Here is a 23,489-nt window from a genome sequence, read left to right on the forward strand (position 1 = left end):
TGAAGCACAGACAGATGAGTACAATCCTGATGGAGACTTCTGCTGTCTGATTCAATTAAGCACCAGAGAAAGCTGAGCCTTTTTGCCTCTCCTGTCTCTCGATTCATCACATTTTCAATCATAGAAATTAGGATTTCTACCCCTGAAAAAACAGCACTCACCTGATGTGGTGATGGAAAATAAAAAAACCCAGATAAAATATTTATAAAAATATGCTAATTGTCTCCTTTGCAGCCCAAGCCCTTGACAGCCATGAGGACAGATATTAAACTTTTTCATTGCAGGTGGATTACATCTGCCATTCCTTGTGAATGTCAGAGCTGTCACAAACCAGCTCCTATGTCCTCACTGCAGCAGAGCAAAGCTGGCTGCTGGGCAGCACACGGGCAGAGGTCCTGCTCCTCACAGCACACTCAGCCAGCACACAACAGAGAAACGAAATGCATTTCTATTGGGGTGATATCTATAAAAAATGATGTGGCTTTGTTAAGAGGAGTTTGTCCTAATTTTACGTTGGGTTTTCTTTTTTTGAACAGAGTCCATATTCCAAGAAACAGCAAATGTCCAACAGCAGCTCCATCACCCAGTTCCTCCTCCTGCCGTTCACAGACACATGGGAGCTGCAGCTCTTGCACTTCTGGCTCTTCCTGGGCATCTACCTGGCTGCCCTCCTGGGCAACGGACTCATCATCACCACCATAGCCTGTGACCAGCACCTCCACACCCCCATGTACTTCTTCCTGCTCAACCTCTCCCTCCTCGACCTGGGCTCCATCTCCACCACTCTCCCCAAATCCATGGCCAACTCCCTCTGGAACACCAGGGCCATCTCCTTTTTGGGATGTGCTGCACAAGTCTTTATGTTTCTCTTTTTCATTTCAGCAGAGTATTATCTCCTCACCATCATGTCCTATGACCGCTACGTTGCCATTTGCAAACCCCTGCACTACGGGACCCTCCTGGGCAGCAGAGCTTGTGTCCACATGGCAGCAGCCGCCTGGGCTACTGGGTTTCTCTATGCTCTGCTGCACACGGCCAATACATTTTCACTGCCACTGTGCAAGGGCAGTACTGTTGACCAGTTCTTCTGTGAAATCCCCCAGATCCTCACGCTCTCCTGCTCAGATGCCCACTACAGGGAAGTTGGGCTTCTCATGTTTAGTGCTTTTTTTTTTGAGGGATGTTTTATTTTCATTTTTTTCTCCTATGTGCAGATCATCAGGGCTGTGCTGAGGATCCCCTCTGAGCAGGGACGGCACAAAGCCTTTTCCACCTGCCTCCCTCACCTGGCTGTGGTCTCTCTTTTCATCAGCACTGGCATTTTTGCCTACCTGAAACCCCCCTCCATCTCATCCCCTTCACTGGACCTGGTGCTGTCTGTTCTGTACTCGGTGGTTCCTCCAGCAGTGAACCCCCTCATCTACAGCATGAGGAACCAGGAGCTGCAGGATTCAGTGTGGAAATTGATAACTGCACTTTTACAATTATAAACAGCAACAAACTCTCACCCTCTGCAGAGCAGTTATAGTGTAACTCATTACATTCTCAGCGTTTCTTGTTGTTGTTGTGGTTGTGTTTTGTCATAAAGTTGTCATTCCTTTCCTAATTCACTGTCTGCCTTTTTTTCTGACCAAGTGTCTATGGAAATGAGGAGCCCTTTTCTCTACTTTTTTAAAAAAATGTATAAAAGGCCCTGCAGTGTTTCATTTTGTTTTATTTTTCCCCTGAGATCTTCTTTTAAGGCCTTTTTGGAGCTGCAGCGACAGTTTCTGTCTGCATTAGTGGAGGGGAGCAGAGTCCCAGCCTGGCAGCGCTGCCAGGGAGCAGCAGCCCTTGGTCTTCCAGAGCTGTTCTCGTTCCACTCCCACACTCTCCTTCTCATCCCTTGTGTTGGTGCAAGGCCTGAGTGCTCTGGCAGCTTGGTCACCGTCCTGCTGTGTGTCAGTCCTGTGAGCGCAGGCAGGGACAGGCAATGGGCACTGCTGTGACAGAGCTGGCCTCAGAACAGCGTTCCATGAAGAATGGTGATCTGCTGAGTGCAGTCCTGGAAGTTTTAGGTCTTCTTTCATAGCTTTTCTCAAGAACATGCCCAAGAAAGTGGCCCACAGATGAAACACCATTGTGCAGCTGCACAGTGTGTGTGTGCAGGGCTGGGCACACAGCAGTGTCCTCTCACAGCCAGGCCTCCTGCCAGAGACCTGCAGGACAAGCAGAGCAGGGGCTGGGCTGTGCCCCTGTGCACTGGACACCCCTTGGGAAGGAGCCTCAGGTCAATCATCATGGACCAGCCTCTCACAACCACCATTTCCAGCACTGGCCTCTCACCCACAGAGGTTGTTCTTCTCTCCATGGATGGACACTGAATGAGTAGTTCAGCAGTCCATGTTTGTATTGTACAGATGAGATATGAGCACGCACATCATGTACATGAGTTGACATGAACCCTAGTGAGCAAAAACACCATCAGCTATTCCAGGGTTTTCCGTGAAGGACTGGGGGACAGACAGTGTCTCAAGGTCACTTCATGTTGGGAGGAACATCCCATGGGAAAACACGTGAATGCAGCACTGGGTTGTCCTTCCTTGAACTGTGCCCATTCCACATGATGTGGGACATCTCAGATGAAGACAGAGCAGGGACACACACCTTAAGGCTGAGGTACCTCCCATCCCTTGAGAGTGGCAACAGGAGGTTTTCATTGAACAGATGAGCTGTGAGCATGCACATCATGTGTGTGAGGTGACAGGAACCCGAGGTGAGATGAGCCCAAGTGAAAAATAACCAGACATTCCTTGAGCTTCCATGAAGGCCTGTGGGGCAGACGGTGTCTAGATGTCACTTCATGTTGGATGTTACATACCAGAGGAATCTGCCTGGATGCAGGACTGGGATGTTTATGTGCTCAAATCGTTAGTAGGATATACATTTGATAACTTCCCTAATACAAGCATACATTCATCTGGTCAGGTCCTGGGCCATAGGAGGTTGATGGATGGGCATGGTGTGTTATGACATCAGCTGTGTGTCAGTGTCTCCTAATCCAGTCAGAAGCGTGTGGCTGTGAAGGGGACTGTGAGGTCAGTTCTGTCTCTGGAGGTGACAGGCCAGCAGCAGGGACACGGCTGGGAAAGAACCTCTGCCTAAGTACCTACAGGTCCCACCCAGGAAGAGGCCTTGGAGACGGATTGTCATGTTCATCTCATCTGAGTACATGATGGGACAGCAGCAGGGACATGGTCGTGTCTATCAGAGAAGCTGAAAGGCCAGCAGCAGTCCTGGGATTTAGAAGATCATTGTGAGATTACTTCTCTCTGTTCGAGTGCAAGATGACAAGAAGACTAACAGGTTGGGTTCTCTGTTTGATGGGCAGTTACTCAGGTGGCTGAGCTTTCCTTGGTAATGGGGAAAAAAAAGAAGAGGGAAAAAAAAGTCATGAAGTGCAGTTTGGAAGGTGAGACCTGGATATCAGGAGGAAGAAATGTCACTGGTAGGGCAGTGCTGTGATGCAAGAGGTCACGCAGAGGGAGCTGGATCAGCCCATGGTTTGTGTTCCAAAGAACAGCCAGTGAGGGTGCAGACACATCAGTGAAGGGACAGAAATGCTGGGGTGAGAGCAGGTGGGGAAGCCAGATCGGTGTCTACAGCCTGCAGGGAAAGAGGGGCAGGTGTAGGACAGTGTAGAACAGCCTGTGATGGAGATGGCAAAGGGCGCTGGCAAGGCTGGAAGGCACCCACAGAACCCAGGTCTCTGTCCCCTTGGCCATGGCAGTTGTCTGTGCCACTGAGGCCTAGGAGAAGACAAGTTGTCCTCATGGCACTGGGGCCTCGTTGCCTCCATGGAGGCCCAATGAGGAAGCTGGAAATTGTTGTACCAGTGTTGTCCTTCCCTCGGCCTTGCACACCCACATCCCACGGTCCCAGGTAGAGCCCTGAGCTGTGTGTGAGGGACAGGATTCCTGTTCCCAATGCCTGGAGGTCATGGCTTCTCCTTTCTGCTTCAGAAAGCAAAGCAAGGGGTTTCTCAGCATCAGAGCTGAAGAAAGGACTAAAAGGAGACCTCATGGTGGCTAGAGCTTCTTCACAATCGGAGAAGGATGGGCAGAGCTCTTCTCTTTAGTGACTAATGACAGAACCCCAGGAATGGTGGAAGATGTGCCAGGGGAGGGTCAGGTTGGACATGAGGAAAAGGTTCTTCACCCAGAGGTTGCTGGAGCACTGGAACAGGCTCCCCAGGGAGCTGTCACGACCCCAAACCAGACAATGTTCAAGAAGAGACTGGGCAACGTCCTCAGATACATGGTGTGAACTGTGGAGTTGTCCTGTGCAGGGACAGGAGTTGGATTCAATGTTCCTTGCTGGTTCCTTCCAACTTAGGACATTCTACGATTCTATGAAATACTAGGTAAAAAGTCCATATATTCATTGTACAGATGAGTTGTAAACATACATATCTTGTGCATGTCCATTGTGTGCATGTGGTGAGATGAACCCAAGTGAGCACAAATGTTTTCAGCTCTTCCTTGGGGTGCTATAAATATCAGTTGAATAGAGATGGTGTTCAGGGGTCTCTTCCAACCTGCATTATTGTACGATTTCATTAATCTTTTCCTTGGAGAACTCTTTTGAGACAGAATACACAGAGGAAGAAGGAAAAAAAAATTGAGGCAGAAGCAGAGATATAAAATGCAACAGTGTAAATAGAGCAGCTCCTCTGAGGAGCGTTTCTCCGCTCAAACCCTTGATAGGAAATCTATTAGATGAATTCGATGAAAGCAGCTTAGTTTTACCTGCTCACACACTGCACCACAAGGAGGGTGATGGCTGGGTACGACACCATGTGCTCAGCTGTGTCTCAGGAACTCCTAGTTCAGTAGGAAGCCAATGGCTGTGGAGGGGACTGTGAGGTCCCTTCTGCCTCTGCGTGGGATAGGAAAACAGCAGAAACATGGCTGGGAAAAGGAGTGGTGAACGGAGCCAAATCCAGTTGGTGACCGGTCACGAGTGGTGTTCCTCAGGGCTCAGTATTGGGGCCAGTTCTGTTTAATCTCTTTATCAGTGGTCTGGAAGAGGTGATCAAATGCACCCTCAGTAAGTTTGCAGATGACACCAAGTTGGGTGGGAGTGTTGACCTGCTGGAGCGTAGGAAGGCTCTACAGAGGGATCTGGACCAGATGAAATGATGGGCTCAGTCCAGTTGTCTGGGATTTAATAAGACCCAGTGCCGGGTCCTGCGCTTGGGTCAAAACAACCCCAGGCAGCGGTACAGGCTCAGGGAAGCGTGGCTGGAAAGCTGCCTGGAAAAGAGGGATGTGGGCGTGTTGATTGACAGCCAGCTGAACATGAGCCAGCGTGTGCCCAGGTGGACAAAATGCCACCAGCATCCTGGCATGCATCAAGAGTAGTGCAGCCAGCAGGACCAGGGTAGCTATCATCCACTTGTAGTTGGCGCTTGTGAGGCCCCCACCTTGAAACCTGAGGTCAGATTTGGGTCCCTCACTATAGGAAAGACCTTGAGGTGCTGGAGCAAGTTCAGAGAAGGGCAATGGAGCTGGTGAAGGGGCTGGAGCAAAAGTCTGATGAGGAGCAGCTGAGGGAACTGGGGCTGTTTAGTCTGAAGAAAAGAAGGTGGAGGGGAGGCCTTCTCACTCTCTACAACTGCCTGGAAGGAGATTGGAGTATGGAGGGTGTTGGTCTCTCCATGTCTGTCCTGTACTGAGGACCCCAGAGCTGGATGCAGGACTCCAAGTGGGGCCTCACCTGAGTGGGGCAGAATCCCCTCCCTTGACCTGCTCGTCATGCTCCTTTGGATGCAGCCCGGGATATGTTTGGCCTTATGAGCTGCAAGCGCACATTCCCAGCTCCTGTCCAGTCTTTCACCCACCAGGATCCCCAAGTCCTTCTCATCAGGGCTGCTCTCCATCCTTTCATCCCCCAGCCTGTAATGATAGTGAGGGGCTTGCCCCAACCCAGGTGCAGGACCTTGCGTATGGCCTTGTTGAACCTCAGGAGATTCAAATGGGTCCACTTCTTGAGCTTTTCCAGGTCCCTCTGGATGGCCTTCTGTCGCACAGTCATATCAGCAACACCACTCAGTTTGGTGTTATCCGCAAACTTGCTGAGGGTTCACTTGATCCCACTATGTAATTGATGAAGATATTAAACAGTACTTATCCCACTATGGACCCCTGAGGGAAACCACTTGTCACCAGTGGCCATCGTTGCATTGACCACCACTCTCTTGGTGCAACCATTGAGACGGTTCCTCACCCACCAAACAGTCCAGCCATCAAATCCATATCTCTGCAGTGTAGAGAGAAGGATGTTGTGAGGGACCATGTCCAAGGCTTTACAGAAGTCCAGATAGATGACATCCATAGCCCTTCCTTTGTCCACTGATGTAGTTACTCCATTGTAGAACGCCACTGGGTTAGTCAGGCAGAACTTGCCCTTGGTGAAGCCATGCTGGCTGTCTCAAATCACCTCCCTGTCCTCCTTGTGCCTTAGCACAGCTTCTAGGAGGATCCGTTCCATGATCTTCCCAGGCACAGGTAAGGGGCTGACAGGTCAGTAGTTTTCAGGGTCCTCCTTTCTACAGCAGAGGAGACAAACACTGCCACACAGCGCAGTTTGGAACATGAGGAGGAAGAAATATCACTCAAAGAGTAGTGCTGTGGTACAAGAAATCATCCAGAAGGAGTGTGAGATCAGTCCACCACCTTGTGTTTCGAGGAACAGACCATGAGAGTGGAGACACATCAGGCAATGTATGGAAACTCCAGGGTGAGAGCAGGGGGAGAAAGCGAGATGGGTGTCTGCAGCCTGCAGGGAAACAGAAGCAGCTGTGGGACAGTGTAGGACAACCTGTGGTGGAGATGGCAAAGGGCACTGGCAAGGCTGGATGTCACCAAGAGAACCCAAGTCTTTGTCCCCTTGGCTATGGCAATCATCATGTTGTCCTCAGGCACTGGGGGCACCTCATGGCCTCCTGCACACCCCCAGGAAGGCTGGGAACTGTCACACCATTGTCCTTCACTCAGCATCACACAGCCCACATCCCCCTGCCCCAGGAGGAGCCCTGAGCAATGGGTGAGGGACAGGATCTGCCTTCCCAGGGGCTGGGGGTCAGGCCTTGGCCTCTCTGCTTCATCCAACAAAACCAGGCTTTTCTCAGCACCTCAGCTGCCTGCACATGACCCTTTGTTTATCTGCCATCATGGCCTCCAATTCTCTGCTCTAACGAGTCCCTGGGGAGGCTTTGCTGGTACTTGCCCTCAGTGGAACTCATTAATACTTCAAGGTACTCAGTACTTTTTTCTTCTGACTTTGACTTCTGGCAAGGTTTGTGCAATCTCCTCTCAGCACCTGAGCTTCAAGGACTCATCACCAAATACACCATGGGGCTCATAATACTGAAAAAAGCTCTAACAAACCATGTCTCTTCTTGTAGTTTCCTTCTAGTCTTGTACAGTTGATTAGAGAGGTTTCCTGGTGTAGTCACAGAGAATGATTTCAAAGCCTTGTAATAAAAATTACTTTGTTTTTTGGTTAAAGTTATAGTTTATTATTTTTCAGTTTGTAGAAGAGGTGATTGCAGCATTATCTCATTGGTGCTGATCCAGTGTCTCTCCTATGGTCTAGAGTGTTCTCCTGCAGCCTCACCTGGAGCACTGTTTGCAGTTCTGGATGCCACAGTATATAAAAGATAATAGGCTGCTAGAGAGTGTCCAGAAGAGGCTACAAAATTGGTCAAACATTTGCAGGGGAAGATGTATAACAAGCAGCTGAACTCATTTGGTTTTTCAGCTTGGAGAGAGGAGACTGAGAGGAGACCTCATTGCGGTCTACAGCTTCATCACATGGGGAGGAGGAAGGGAAGGCACCGAACTCACCTCTTTAGTGACCAATGACAGAACCCGAGGGAATGGCAGGAAGATGTGCCAGGAGAGGTTTAGGCTGGACATTAGGAAAAGGTTCTTCACCCAGAGGGTGCTGGACACTGGAACAGGCTCCCCAAGTTGACAGTGTTGAAGAAGAGACTGGACAACGTCCTCAGACACACGGTGTGAACTGTGGGGTTGTCCTGTGCAGGGACAGGAGTTGGACTCGAGGAGGGTGGTCAGATGAATTTCTACTTGGCCTTCCGAAGGGTAGACTTTGGTCTGTTTAGAGGCTGGTTGGCAGAGTCCCTTGGGAGGCAGTTCTGAAGGACAAAGCAGTCCAGGAAGCTGGGCTCTCTTCAAGAAGGTGATCTCAGAGGCGCAGGAGCAGCTGTCCCTGTGTGCCGGAAGGCGAGCCGTCGGGGAAGAAGGCTGGCCTGGAACTTGGGAATAAAAGGAGAATTTATAACCTTTGGAAGAAGGGGCAGGAGACTCAAGAGGAATACAAGGATGCTTTGGCCAGGCCCGAAGAGTTGTGGTGAATGGAGTCAAATCCAGTTGGTGGCCAGTCACGAGTGGTGTTCTCCAGGGCTTGGTATTGAGGCCTGTTGTGTTTAGTTTCTTTATCAATGATCTGGATGAGGGGATCAAGTGCACCCTCAGTAAGTTTGCAGATGACACCAAATTGGGTGGGAGTGTTGATCTGCTGGAGGGTAGAAAGGCTCTGCAGCGGGATCTAGACCAGCTAGATGGTTGGGCTGAGGCAAATTGTATGAGGTTTAACAAGGCCAAGTGTTGGGTCCTGTACATGGGTCACAACAACCACATGAATGCACCAGGCTCAGGGAAGAGCGTCTGGAAAGGAAAAGAACCAGGGGGTCTTGGCGACAATGGCTGAACATGAGCCAGTGTGTGCCCAGGTGCCCAAAAAGGCCAACAGCATCCTGGCTTGTACCAGGAATATTGTGGCCAGCAGGACTAGAGAAGTGATCATCCCCTTGCACTGTGGTCAGTTTTAGGCCCCTCATGACAAGGAAGACATCGAGGAGCTGGAGAGAGATCAGAGGAGGGTGACAAGGCTCATGAGGGTCTGGAGCACAAGTCTTATGAGGAGCAGCTGAGGGACCTTGGGGGATTCAGTTTGGAGAAACGGAGGCAGAGCAGAGACTTTATCACTCTCTGCAACTGCCTGAAAGGAGGTTGGAGCATGGAGGGTGTTGGTCTCTTCTCCCAAGTACCAAGAGACAGGACAAGAGGAAATGGCCTTGAGTTCTGCCAGGGGAGGTTCAGATTGGATATTAGGAAATATTTCTTCACAGAAAGGGTTTTGAAACAGCAGAACAGACTGCCCAGTGAGGTGGAGGAGTCACCATCCCTGAAGGTGTTTAAAAGGCAGATAGATGAGACTCTTAGGAACATGGTTTAGTGCCAGATTTAGGTTATGGTTGGACTCGATGATTCTAAGGGTCTCTTCCAGCCACAGTTATTCTGGGATTCTATGAGAAGTCATTTTCGATATTTTCTTTCTCGGAGAACCATGCAACCCCCCTGAGAGCCATGACTTTTCTGAGGTGTTTGAGAGACGTCTCACGGTCACACCAGCCAGTTCCACCAGCACCCGTCTGCCCCTTCCTGCACCAAAAGTTTTCTCCATAACCCAACCTTCCAGGAGAGTTCCTGGGACACAGCAAATGCTCTCCAGGTCCTCTGGGCTTGTTCAGAAGGGAGCAGCAGGCCAACATGTTGATGCGCTCTCTGTGCACCTCCAAGCTTTCCTGACCATTTTTCTCAGTGCCCCACTTCTGCCCAAACTTTCTGGTCCTTAAGCTGTGGGTGAGGGGACTGAGCAGGAATGTGAGGATGGTGCAGAAAAAAGGCTTTGTCAAACTGTCTCGGGAGGGCTGTTCTGGGCATCCCACAGGCAAGGATGAGGGTGCTGTAGAAAACAGTGGCACTGGTGAGGTGAGAGGAGCTGGTGGAGAAGGCCTTGTGCCTGTCTACACTGCAGTAGAGAGCAGCGATGCATTCATGGGATGCCCATGTGAACAGGAAGGGGACAAATGGCTCTGAAATACAAACACAAAACTGTATCTGGGGCAAGAATGAAGTGATGACTGTAGGGGATAGAAATCCCCATAGCCACGGTGCAGCTGCCTTCTGGAGACAGACCGTCCAGCCTATAACTCTTGCAAAATGCAGTGGGTGCCTTAGGGCCCAGCACTGGTCGCAGGATGTGGCCGCCAGAAAACAAAAAACCAAAAAAAACAACACCAAGGCACTCAGTACATGCAAGAGTTGCAGGAAATAGTAGTGACAGAGCTGCAAGCAGAGATGGTGCTGCTGTCGGTCACAAAGCTGGGCAGCAACTGTTTCTGGGTGGTGGAGCTGATGCAGGTCTCCAGGGAGGTCACACTGACCTCAGTTCAAGGAAGCACATCCCTGTGCTGCATTCAGGTGGTTTCTTGGGGAAGTTACTCTCAACATGAAGTGACCTCAATACACTGTCCCACAGGCTTCCATGGCACCCACAGGAACAGCTGATGGCATTTGTGCTCATTTGGGTTCATTTCCCCCCACACAGGATGTGCATGCTCACATGTCCCCTCAGTGCACACCTGGACTTCTGACCTACTCATCAGGTGTCCTTCCACGGGGAGAAGAAAAAGCTCTTTGAGCCATGGTGAGAGGACAATGATTAAGATGGTGGCTGCAAGAGGCAACAGCCCCAAGCTGGCACCTGGCAGCACGACAGGCTGTTTCCATGTCTCTCTTGCACACACACTGTGTCCTGCTCTTCTCTTGGGACATCCCATCTCCCCACAAAGCCTTTCCCTAGGGAGAGCACACCTGCACTGGCCTGGCTGCCGTTCCTGCACCCTGTCCCCACGCTCCCCACAGCCCCCGAGCTGGGGGTTTTGCTCTGTAGATCAAGTGGGCTGTGGTGCCCGGGCTGTGGTGACTCTGCGGGGCCATGGCGGGTGCTCAGAGGGACGCTGCCTTATTCACCATGTATGTGGGTGCTGGTCACCAACAAGCAACACCTGAACAACCAGCCCGAAGTCCCTCGAAAGCCACACTGGACCCTGATCTCATCACACTGAGTCCAAAGGGAAACACGCAAATCAATGAGCCTCTGGAGAGTCTGTTCCTTAGGAATGTTCTTCAGGGAACTTTGGAAGAAGACCTAAACGTTCAGGCACTGTGCTAAGGAGATGCCCTTGCTGATGGAGATGCTGTTCCGAGGCCAGCTCTGTCACAAAAGTGCCCATTGCCTGTCCCTGCCTGCGATCACAGGACTGACACACAGCAGGACGGTGACCAAGCCTTAGGAGCGCTCAGGCCTTGCACCAACACAAGGGCTGAGAAGGAGAGTGGGGAAGTGGAAAGAGAAGGACTCCGGAAAGGACAAGGCTGGTGCTCCCTGGCAGAGCTGCTCTGCTGGGGCTGTTTCCTCCATCTTTGCCCACAGACAGCTTGTATTGAGCTTCACAAAGGCTGCAGAGGAAGGATCTCAGGCAAACGGTTCGCTGCAAGGTCATTTATTTTGTTTAAATCCACAGAGAGCATGAATTCTTATTTACAAGATTGATGACTTGAAATATAAAGGTGTACAGAGAATTAGAAGCGGGATGAATAATAACATTTCTTTGTGGGCAATATTATCATAGTTAAAAAAGTAAAACCAAACAAGCCTTCCCCCAACTCCAAACAATGATCCACAACTACAAAATGTAAAAAAGACAGGGTAGGGTCTGTCATGAGATATGTCATGAGTGATATGCAGAACATGGGAAGTTTAATGCCTTTGACAAGAATCCAGCCATGAGTTTCCTCAGGGCATCCTTGAGCTCCTGGTTCCTTATGCTGTAGATGAGGGGGTTCACTACCGGAGGCACCACCGAGTACAGAACAGACACCACCAGGTCCAGGGATGGGGAAGAGATGGCGGGGGGTTTCAGGTACGTAAACATGCAAGTGCTGACAAACAGGGAGACCACGGCCAGGTGAGGGAGGCATGTGGAAAAGGCTTTGTGCTGTCCCTGCTCAGAGGGGATCCTCAGCACAGCCCTGAAGATCTGCACATAGGAGAAAAGAATGAGGATAAAACACCCAAATGCTAAACAGGCACTGACCACCACAAGCCCAACTTCCCTGAGGTAGGAGTGTGAGCAGGAGAGCTTGAGGATCTGGGGAATTTCACAGAAGAACTGATCCACAGCATTGCCCTTGCACAGTGGCAGTGAAAATGTATTGGCCGTGTGCAGCAGAGCATTGAGAAACCCAGTGGCCCAGGCAGCTGCTGCCATGTGGACACAAGCTCTGCTGCCCAGGAGGGTCCCGTAGTGCAGGGGTTTGCAGATGGCAACGTAGCGGTCATAGGACATGATGGTGAGCAGAGAATACTCTGCTGAAATGAAAAAGAGAAACATAAAGACTTGTGCAGCACATCCCAAAAAGGAGATGGCCCTGGTGTTCCAGAGAGAGTTGGCCATGGATTTGGGGAGAGTGGTGGAGATGGAGCCCAGGTCGAGGAGGGAGAGGTTGAGGAGGAAGAAGTACATGGGGGTGTGGAGGTGCTGGTCACAGGCTATGGTGGTGATGATGAGGCCGTTGCCCAGGAGGGCAGCCAGGTAGATGCCCAGGAAGAGCCAGAAGTGCAAGAGCTGCAGCTCCCGTGTGTCTGTGAACGGCAGGAGGAGGAACTGGGTGATGGAGCTGCTGTTGGACATTTGCTGTTTGTTGGCATGTGGGCTCTGTTGAAAAAAAAAAAAAAAGCAACTTAAAATTAGGACAGACTCCTCTTAGCAAAGCCACACCATTTTTTAAAGATATCATCCCAATAGAAATGCATTTCCTTTCTCTGTTGTGTGCTGCCTGAGTGTGCTGTGAGGAGCAGGACCTCTGCCGGTGTGCTGCCAAGCAGCCAGCTTTGCTCTGCTGCAGTGGGGACATGGGAGCTGGTTTGTGACAGCTCTGACATTCACAAGGAATGGCAGATGTAATCCATCTTCAATGAAAAAGTTTAATATCTGTGCTCATGACTGTCAAGGGCTTTGGCTGCAGAGGAGACAATTAGCTTGTCCTTATAAATTTTTTTTGTGTGTTTTTTTATTTTCCACCACCACATCAGGTGAGTGGGGTTTTTTTACGGGTAGAAATCCTCATTTCTCTGACTGAAAATATGAAGAGGCTTGAGACAGGAGAGGCAAAAAAGCTCAGCTTTCTCTGGCTCAGTGCAGACTCAGACAGCAGAAGTGTCCATCAGGATTGCACTCATCTGTCCTGTGCTCCACCTTGTGCTGCAATGAAAATGACTTCAGACACAAATTAATCTAAGTAATCCAAACAACTGTACTCACACTGGAGCAGGAGAGCCTTTTAGAAAGGGCAGATTTGCAAACTATTTCCCAGCCCAGAGGTGGAGACGTGATGGAGAGAGCAGGACACGACCCCTCACAGAGACAAGCAAAGGACCCTGGCAGGAGAGTGCGGACCCCAAGGAAAGGCTCAGCACTCCTGGCATCCTACAGCAGAGCTGGGCCTTTCTGGGGGCAGCTGGTGAGCCCAGCAGGACAGGCAGAGCAGAGTCAGGGCTCCTGGAGATGGGATGTGCTAAAGGGACAGTCCCATCATTGCCCAGCAGACAACCCCCAGCAGCCACCTGCAGAGCAGGAGCAAAAGAGCTCCTGAACAGCCCCTGCTCTGCTGCCTGGAGCTCTCCCTGCCTGCAGCTGTGTCTCTGTCCCCAGGTCTCCTCCCTGCCCTGATGAGGCTGGAAAAGTCATCCTGATGCTGTCTGTAAGCCAGGGTGTATTTAGTTCTGATACTCACAGCTTTATTCCCCTCTCGGAGTAAGATTTCTGGAATTTCAATTCCTCCTCCTGAACTGAGAAAATAATTTCTGCGTCCTATTGCCCACCCAGACAACTCAGAGTACGTGATTGATGGTACAAGATCCTTCTTTTTCAGGTAGCCCCTGCCTTGCTGTGCTTTTTTAAAAGTAGCCTGGCAGATGTCCTTTAGTGGTCTGGAGTAGTGAGGAGCCCTGACCCACACAGCGCTCTCTCAAGAACAGAAGGACCCTGCACTGATCTGTCAGAGATTGTTCCTTCCATGCAGAATTTCTCCCCACACAATCACGGGGATCACCATGGGCAGGCTTAGTGCTGACCCTGACCAGCAGTGGAGTCCTTGAGCCGACACACAGCCCATGGGGTGCAGGGAGCCTGCTCTGAAACACAGCCATGGGCACCCAAATTTGAAATTTCTGAAGAAGAGCTTCCTCTTTCAGATCCAACAAGCTGCATTTGTGCCAGATTTAGAGGATGCCTTCAGGAGCTACAGCTGCATTGCCCTGCACCTAGAGACTTACCGTGACAAAGACTGAAAAGATTTCTCCTCCAGTGAGCTCTCAGTCATCTTCAAAGTCCTGACCACCTTTAATCTGTCTCTGCCTTGCTCGTCTCCCTGAGATCCCCAGGCAGAGCCCTCAGCCCTGCTGCGCTTTGCAGAGGAGCTGCTCCTGGGCAGAGCTGTCTCTCTGCAGTGCTGCCGCTTGCCATGAGCTCCCTCTGTCCCAGGAGCCCAGCCCAGCTCAGCAGCACAGGAGCAGCCCCAGGCACTTTAATGACCCCTCTGGTGGGTTTTGTGCTTAGTCCATGAACCTCACAGCCTGAGAGGAATTGAAGAAACTTCTCAAGGAGTCAAAGTCAGATTCAAACTCCAAAGTTTCTTGTGATGTTAATGGATCCCACTGAGGGACACAACTGAGGAACTGTCCCAGGTTCTGGGTAGATCACAAAACTGGAAGCAGAGGTGACAGGTCAAGAAAAGCAAAGTAGAAGTGGCTCTGATGCTGAAGTACACCTGGATGTGTTTCATTATCCAAAAGGCCAAGCCCTGACTCCAAGACCCTGGGAAGGCAGATCCCATCCCTCCCACGTTGCCCAGGGCTCTTCCTGGGACACTGTGATGTCGGGCTGTGCAAGGCCAAGGGCAGGACTATGGTCCAACACCTCGCAGGTTCCTGGCTGGGGACAAGGAGGCCATGAGGCCCCTGTGCTGTAAGGACAAGGTGTCTCCTCACAGGCATCAGAGGTGGAGACAACGGCCATCGCTAAGGGGAGAAGGAGCTCATGTCTGTTGGGGTTTTCAGCCTTTTTGCATCCCTTGATCATCTCCACGACAGCCTGTCCTATGCTGTGGCATCACCTGCACCTTTTTCACCGCAGGCTGGAGACATCCCCCCTGCTGCCCCACCTTGCACTTGTCTGAGCATCTTCCTTCCTTTGCTGAGATCTCTCCGTCCTCCCCAGCTGTTCCTTGAAGCACAAAGCCTTGGGCTGATGCAGACTCCCTCTGGGTGACCTGCTCCACCACAGCACTGCCCTTCCAGTCACATTCCTTTCTCTGCATGTCCGGCCTGGACCTCCCCAGCTGCACTTTGTGCCATTATTTCTTTCTCATGCTGTTTCCCACTATGAAGAAAACCTCCACCATCTCTGAAACCACCCTTCCAGCACTCTCAGGCTACTCCTACACTGCTGCAGCCTCCCCAGCGCTGCTGGGCCAGAGCAGCCCAGGTCCCTCAGCATCCCACACCATGTGCACAAGGTCCTGAACCCTGCCTTGGCAGAGCCCTGCACTCTCCAGTTCCTCCCTGCTTCTCCAAACTGGGAAGCCGCACACTGGCACACACCCGTGTGTGTGGGGTCACACCAGTGCTGAAGCGAATGGGGTGAGAACTCCAGGTGTCTGGGTCCCCACGCTCCTCCTCATGCAGCCCCGTGTGCAGCTGCCTTGTTCATGGTGAGCGTGCAGCACGGGCTTGTGTGGCGGCCCTTGTAGTGCCCAGGCCCTTCTCCTCAGGGTCACTGCTCAGCGTGTCAGGTCCTGGTCTGTCCTGATGGATGGGGTTATTCTCCTGCCCTGATACAGAACTGGCCACTTCTCCTTTTAAAACTTAAGAGATTCCTTATGCTGTAACTCCAATTTTCTCCAGGTTTGGACTCTCCCTGGACTGCTGCAGTCTCAGCCCCTCAACTTCTGGCCGAGGCAGAGACTAGTCACCTCAGGAGCCCCCGGTGACCCCAAAGTAAAGGGTCCCTGGCCTCCAGGGCTCTCAGAGCTTTCTGATAGGCGACCCCAATGTTTCTCCAGGTCTGGACTCTCCCTGGGCTGAAGCTCCGTTTGCTCAACTGTTAATGTTTCCATGCAGATGGCTTATCTGGATGAAAGTGTCTCTCCCAAGATAATAGCATGAGGAGTTACAGGACACCACATATAGCCCCTCCTGGAGAAAGTGCGGGGTCTTGGGGGACTGATACTCATAATGCCAGAGGTCTGGACTTAGAGGGGAGGTTCTCTTTCATGTGGGAGAGCAGCAGGAATGCGTAGAGCTCTGCCTGGGGATAGATAATGTCAGATGAAGGTTGAAGAGTCAGCATGAGAGGGCAGAAAAACATGGGCAATGTTGTGGTGACTGGACATCAGCTACAGGCTCCCTGATCAGGAAGAGGAATTAGATGAGACCTCTTTCAGACAAAGGAAAGAAGCCTCATGTTTTCCGGGCCTGTGTCCTCATGGCAGATCTAAGATATTCCAATAGCTGCAAGGTACCAGCCATCCAGGAGGGTTTTGCAGCTCATTGACAACATCTTCCTGAAACGGATGACTGAGGAGTCAGTGAACTGAGGTGCCCTGTGGGACTTGACACTTACAAACCAGAAAGAGTTGGTCAGGGAAGTAACAGTTGGGGATGAGAAAGTGGAGTTGAGGCTTCTGGAAGATGATAACAAGGCAAAGAGCAGGATTTCAGGAGAGCAAGCTTTGGCCTGCTGAGGGACCCACTTGGGTCCTGTGGGATATGACCTTGGTGTCTGCAGCATTTTTCCTCTCACATTTCCTCCCTTCTCTCTCCCACCTGCTATTGTGCAGCATTTTTTACCCTTTCTCAAATACAATATCACAGAGGTGCTGCCAGCATCACTGAGTGGCTCAGATTTGTCAAGGAGTGGGTCCATCTTGGAGCCAGCTGAAATCAGCTCTGTCTGACATGGGTCAAACTGCAGTTGTCTTCTCAGAGAGGTGACAACTGTAGCACACCCACACTCACCCCCAGTTCCAAGACTTTGCCATGTAAACCAAATACGGGGTGACAATGTGTTGGGTGTTACAAACTACTTGATCATGGAGAAGAAATGGAAAAGATCTTCTGTCAGCAACACGAGGAAGTGTCCAGTCAATGAGCAGGTTCCTATGGGGAACTGAAATCGCCCTGACAGTCACTGGCCAGGCAAAGCTGTGGATACCAACAGTCCAAAGGATCTTGGGCTGACTTCTTAACATGTCTACCTGGTGGGCCAACAAGGGTGATGCTCACCCGGATCTGGCACTGGGAAACAAGGAAGAGCTGGTGAGGGCTGCGAACATCAGTGTCCTCCTTGGCTGTGGTGACCAGGAAACTGTGGGGTCCCAGGCACCAGAGGGGAGGGAGGAAGGGCAGCAGCAGAGCACAGGCTGGTGGACTCCAGAGAAGAAGACTTTGACATACTAGGAGACAGCAGCCGATAGAGGTGGTGACATGGAAGTCTGTCTGATGGGTGAAGGAGCTCAGGAAATCTGAGAAGCCTTGCAGAACAGCCTTGTGCTCCAGAGGAGTGTGATTCCTCTTGAGCTGCCCTGCATCAGGCACCCACTTTCCTACACTTGTTATTTGTCTTCATCAGAAAATGCTCCAGATCAATAAGATACCACCTCTTCAGGAAATGGGGAGGAGGGTGAGGGGGGAAGGCAATAGAAGAAATACTGATTTATTGTTCTTTATTATGGAAATGCTCTCTGTTTGGCCATTCCTGAAATCTCCCTAATCATCAACACCAGACTTGAAGCCTTTGGGAAAATGATGTACAGAGCCTTGGCTAGTAAGGGCATTTTGGATGTTAATGAGCCCTCTGCTGCCATGATCCTGAACTGCACCTACTGAAAGAATGAACAAACCTCTGATGAAGTAAAAGGCAGAAGCAAAGCCCAAGTTTCTGAGGGCGTTTGGGACGCCATGAAGGGCCAGCACTGACACAGCTGTGAAGGAAACAAGCAGTCGAGGTCCCTGTCCCTGGAGGCTGGTGAAGGAAAGACTTGGAGACACTGGTTACAGGTGGTGAGGGCAATGTGGAGGTGGCTCTGATGCCGTGTCAGCCCTCGATGCTTGTTTATCTCCAGAATGGCTGATCCCTGACCCCTGGGGCTTGGTAAGTATTTCTCAAATGTTTTTCAGGGATTTGCCTGTGGTCAGGGTGAGTGTTTTGTGTTTTGGGGGTGGGTTTTATGTCAAGTGCTGCTCCTTTAACTGCAAGGCTCTGGTTTTCTGTGGAGTTGGAAATGCCTGGGAGTTGCTTCACAGCTTCTTTCATACACCTGGCAATGGTCGCCAATCACCTCAATGTCCCAGTGTCAAACTTGCTTGAATCCTCTCTTTGGATCCATATCCCATCACTGCAGGAGGTTCATGCATCCACCAGGTTCATGGATATTTCCTGAGGTCCATCCAAGTGTGTGCAGTGTAAGAGAGGAGCAGAGCAGGGTCAGCTCATGGGCCATGGCTGAGCACAGCCACCCCAGCAGCAGCCATTCCCATCTCCCAGGCACAGCCATGCCCTCAAGATGGCAATGTCACTACCATATATGATTAGCCCAAGAGAGGCCTTTCTTCCTTCCATATTCCTGGGAAAATCTTCCTGCTGTTCCTCCTCCACCTGCAGACATCAACTGCTTTCCATTTCTGGGCTCAGACATGGCTGTAAGGGTTCACTAAACCATCAGCCATCTCATTGCTTCTCCCTGACATGCCCTGACCCTCTCCCACACCTACACGTGGCCAATCTCTGCTGCTCAGGGCCTCCCACTCTTCAGAAGAGGCCTTGAGCTTCTTGGTTCTTCCTGGTGCTTATTAGAAACTTCCTCGCTCTCTCCAGAGTTCACGGTGAGCTTTCTTGTCCTAACAGCCTCTTTATGACCATGTCTTACTAAATGCTTGTCTTTTTATGCCCATCTGTGCAGAAATGGTAGTCACAGGAAAGCACTCAATATATCAAAACTGATGCTGAATGAAATGCCATGAAGACCCAATGAATTATCCCTGTGTGTGTCTCTCCTGGAAGGAGTCTGTCCCGAGAAGGGGATCCAGCTTCTGACCCTCTCTGCAGAGGCACACAAGCAGTGTCCATGCAATTGAGGAGCAACAGCATGACTTTTGCCAGACCAGCCTTCATCTGAACCACTTGTGTACTTGTGGATGAGGTATGAAGCCTTATAGTGCAAATACCTATTGAATTGCCATTGCCAGAGGGGCTAACACAGATGCAGAGTACTTTTTTACAGATATTTAAATATAAGCATGTTAAACTTTTTTTTCTTGAAAAACTGACATGCCTAGACAAATTACCCAAACACTTGAAGGATTATTCATGCCTTTTAACATGATTATCCACAGAAGGCCCAGTAGCTTTGCATCTCAAGAAATTGGATGCCAGAGTTGAAGGGAAAGATGGTTTGGGCTCTGTCCTGGGATTTGGGAAACTGAAACATGCTCCCATTTGCCCAACACCCTGCCCTCCTCAGTGAGGGCTATGAGACTTTCCGCCAGCGAGGTCCGAACTCACAGTCATGACAAGTATCTTATGTCTAACTGCAGCCAATAGTGTCCTCAGTTCAGGATTTGAGCTTCCATTGCTGGAGGTATTTACAAGATGTGGAGATGTGGTGCTAAGGGATATGGTTTAGTGGTGGACTTGGCAGTGTTTGGTTTATGGTTGGACTCCATGTTCTTAAGGGTCTTTTCCAGCCTAAATGATTCTATGATGCTATTGATACCGGGAATTAACAAATTAACACTTAACTAATTAATACTTCGAGAACTAACACTTAAGGAGCTAACGCTTAGAGTGCAAACCCTTAACCCACAACACTTAGAATCCTTAACTCACATTACAATTGCCTAGCTTTGCTTAGCCTTGTGTAAGAGAAACAAAGGTTTATTGATGACTTTACAGGCCTTGGAGGGAGACAAAATCTTGGGCGCATCCTTGGGTGAATTAGATAACCGAAACTTGGGCACAGGACAGGAGATACGCCAGTTCTAACCAACTAAGCAGTCTGAGTACCAGCCAGCTCATCACACCAGGCCAGAGGTGAACGTGTACAGAGAAGACGACCCCGGTCCACAATCACTGTGCAGGCACAACCAGGACGGGCCAAAGGTGGAGGCTATGGAAATGATTTCCCGGAACTCATTATAATAAGAACCACCTTCTCGGGGACAGGTTATGAATATGTATAGGTGTTTCTAGAACGTTCATGAATATGTAACACTTTACAGCATTTAACTAAGCTCACAGCTACTGGAGATTTGCACAGTCTTTGGTGGAAATTACTCCTCCGTGTGTCCAGCACTGAAATAAACATACCTGCTTTACAGTCTTACAGGTTGTAAGGTCCTTACCGTGCCTCACTATGATTCCCTGATTCTATGATTTGGGTTGAAACCATTTCAATTCCCATCACCTCCAAGTTCCCTTAGAGGCTGCTGTTGTGTGGCACAACTGTCCTGGCTCTCCAGGCAGGGCACTTGTTTTGTGCCTGCATTGGAAGTTTTTCCCTTCCTGGGGTAAAAGACTGTTGAGGAGAGACGGTTGTAGAGATTTGGGTCACAGAGGTTTGAAGCAATCCTTTCGAAATCTGAGCAGGTTGAGCTTTGGAGCCCAGGAAAAATCAAGATGCTCTGAAGGGTGTTTTTGAACAGTCATACTACCACTAATAACAGTAAGAGGGAACTCCTTATTCTCACTGGTGATGATGATAAACTAAAGCTCTTTAATTTCATTCCTAACAGTCACTCTTGTTTTTCAAAACATCTACTACACCTCAGTAGTTGTGTCTTGAAAGAAGTTCTTAGAACAATGCTTTTTCTCTTAGATGCTTCTTTTGTAACTTTTCTCCTTTTTTTTTTTTTTTTTTTTTTTTTCTCTGGTGTGAGCTGGTGGTGACATAGGAGAATAGTTTGGTTTTGAGACAAAGAAGGCCAAGGAACAGATCCCATGTCAGTACAAAGGCACAAAGGAAGCCAGAATCTTTATGCGGTGTGCACTGACACAACACTGTTACCTGCATTTCCAGTCTCTGAAGTCCCAATTATGCAGCAGAGTCTGGAGTTCTGAGCTCCCGTCATCTGCCCTGTTTGGCAGCATGTAAAATGGAACTAGCCCAGACAAGAAGTTGGTTTTGATTCCTTTTACAACCTGAAGCACCACATGGGTCAGGAGATGAACCAGGATGCTCAACGAGGACTCACACTATTCGGTTTTCAAGTTCAGGTATTCCCTGGATTCTCAAGAGACAAGGTGTGCTGATTTCTGAGTTCAAGGAGCTGGTCAAGAGCCTCGTCACCATTTCTGTAACAGTGGCTTTGATGCCTGGCTGATGTACAGACTCTGTACATGGGTACTGACATCGCTTGAACAACCTGCTCTGAAAAGGTTAACAACATGGGCTGTTCTTTCTGGAAGGGCCTTAGGACAGCAAAAAAGAAGATCTTGGGTCAGGGCAAATGAAAATTCACCTCATGTGAATTACTTCTGTGGTCAGGGAGAATCTGAGAGCTCTCCCGAAATTGAAAATACAAAGGGGAAGGAAGGACAGTGTCATCCAGGCTCAAAGGGAGCTCAGGGGGTGTCTTGACCAACGTCCTGCTCAAAGCAGGGTCAGACCAGATGACTCAGGGATTTATCCAAACACATCCTGGACACTTTCTGGGACAGAGTGAGTGCACACTCCCAGGAAACAGCTTCCAGTGCTTGACTGTCCTCATGATTGGAAAGTTTCTCCCTTTCTACAACACCTTTTCAAGCCCAGCCATCCAGATTGCTTTTTATGCATCTACTTACACACTGACACAGACCATAACCTCCCGCCTTGGACACAAGAATATTGCAGGGGATGACACTGAATGCCTTGCTGACTTCCAGGTAACAGACCATTAATGCTCTCCCCGCATCCAACAATCCTGTCCTTTCCTCACAGAAAGCAAAGAGGATGAACAGGCACAATGTACTCTGGGTAAACCCCACCACCTTCTCTTTCAGACACCCAGAAATGGGGTCCCCGTGGACATGCTCTGGGGCACAGCCTTGAGTTCCCCTGCTCACCCATTGGCCATTTTTGAGAAGTGCACACACTGTGTGAGAGCTGCCAGTGGTCAGGGCGTGTCCCCAGTCACCATGAGCTTTCCAAGATGGTGGAGAGTGGCCTCCCTGTGACATGGTCCTGCTGTCTCAGCTCCTGGGATGCTGCCCCTCCTGTCCCATGGACTGGTCAGGATTGTGTTAGTTCCAGTGACCCCTGACTTGATCCCCACCCACTGCTGGTTGTTTTCCTCCAGATTCCTGTCTCATGTCACAGTGGCCTGGGAGAACATGCTGGTGAAGATGGAGGACAAGAGGACACAGAGACTCTCACCTTTTTCTCTTATTAAATTCATCAGTGGCCACACGGTGTCTTTGTTTCTCCTTTAACTGTTCCTGAAGTAGGAACAGATCATTATGGGGCCCTTGAATGTCCTTACAGGTCTAGACTGAGTTTTGTTCTGGACTGTTGCTGTGCTTGGAGGCTGCTGTCCTTCAAGACCAGATGAACTAACTTCTGCCACCCTGCCTTGGCAGTTTATTCCATCCGTGTCACAGCTCTGTCTGCAACACTGACAGCTCCAGCTCCCCCAGTCAGGTCCCTGGCTGAGGCCATTGCCTCCCATCTGGGCTGAACCACCCCAGCTGTGGCACCAGCCCAGCTCTGACCTGCCACAAGGAAACCTGGTACCAAGGGTCCAAGAGCCCATGTGAGCAAAGGATTTTCTTCAGAGCAGAGACATGACGTGGCCAAAAGATTGCTGAATGTCTTTCTAGACCTAGGAGTATAAAACCAGAATGAAATGCCTAACTTCATTCAACTGAAGATATTCCTCCCCTAGCTTGGAGAAATTAGATACTTGGCTGTAAACTTCCCGGTGTCCTGTCTGACGATGGGACAAGTAAAGATGATTCTCATAAAAATTTATTTTTTAATATGAAGAATACAATGCTGATAAGAAGTGTCTCTGCAGTAGACAGATAATCAACATCTCTGATTACTTCAGGGTGTTTCAAAGGATGTGCCCCTGGAGCCCCAGGGACACCTGCAGGGAGCCCAGAGGGGACAAGAAAGGGACATCATGGGCTGCTCCTGTGCTGCTGAGCTGGGCTGGGCTCCTGGGACAGAGGGAGCTCATGGTAAGCGGCAGCGCTGCAGAGAGACAGCTCTGCCCAGGAGCAGCTCCTCTGCAAAGCGCAGCGGGGCTGAGTGCTCTGCCTGCAGCACCCAGGGCAGAGAAGCCAGGCAGAGAGTGAGACGGCAATTTGGAGTGGGAGGACAGCTTAATGTTTACTAGGAGAGAAATCACCACAGCTCTTACTACAGTGAGTCCCTCAGTGCAGGGCAGCGCAGCTGTAGTTCCTGGAAAGATCTCCTAAAGCTGGCACATGCTGCAGCCTACAGAACATGTCGGGAAACTCTGAGGTCCAGAGC

General features: G+C 50.2%; 2 protein-coding genes across 2 annotated transcripts; one reads left to right on the top strand and one right to left on the bottom strand.

The window, feature by feature from the left end:
* The first annotated feature begins 560 nt into the window (after nucleotides 1-560).
* Nucleotides 561-6,784, top strand: LOC135999654 (olfactory receptor 14I1-like). The gene is made up of 2 exons (XM_065653213.1): nucleotides 561-1,472; nucleotides 6,746-6,784. Exons 1-2 carry the CDS (start codon nucleotides 561-563, stop codon nucleotides 6,782-6,784), a joined length of 951 nt encoding a protein of 316 aa, XP_065509285.1.
* A 4,860-nt stretch (nucleotides 6,785-11,644) lies between these two features.
* Nucleotides 11,645-12,607, bottom strand: LOC135999733 (olfactory receptor 14A16-like). The gene has a single exon (XM_065653292.1). The coding sequence runs from the start codon at nucleotides 12,605-12,607 to the stop codon at nucleotides 11,645-11,647; it is 963 nt and encodes a 320-aa protein (XP_065509364.1).
* Nucleotides 12,608-23,489: the final 10,882 nt, after the last annotated feature.

The sequence above is a fragment of the Caloenas nicobarica genome, chromosome 29 (assembly GCF_036013445.1).
Source record: "Caloenas nicobarica isolate bCalNic1 chromosome 29, bCalNic1.hap1, whole genome shotgun sequence".
Taxonomy (NCBI): domain Eukaryota; kingdom Metazoa; phylum Chordata; class Aves; order Columbiformes; family Columbidae; genus Caloenas; species Caloenas nicobarica.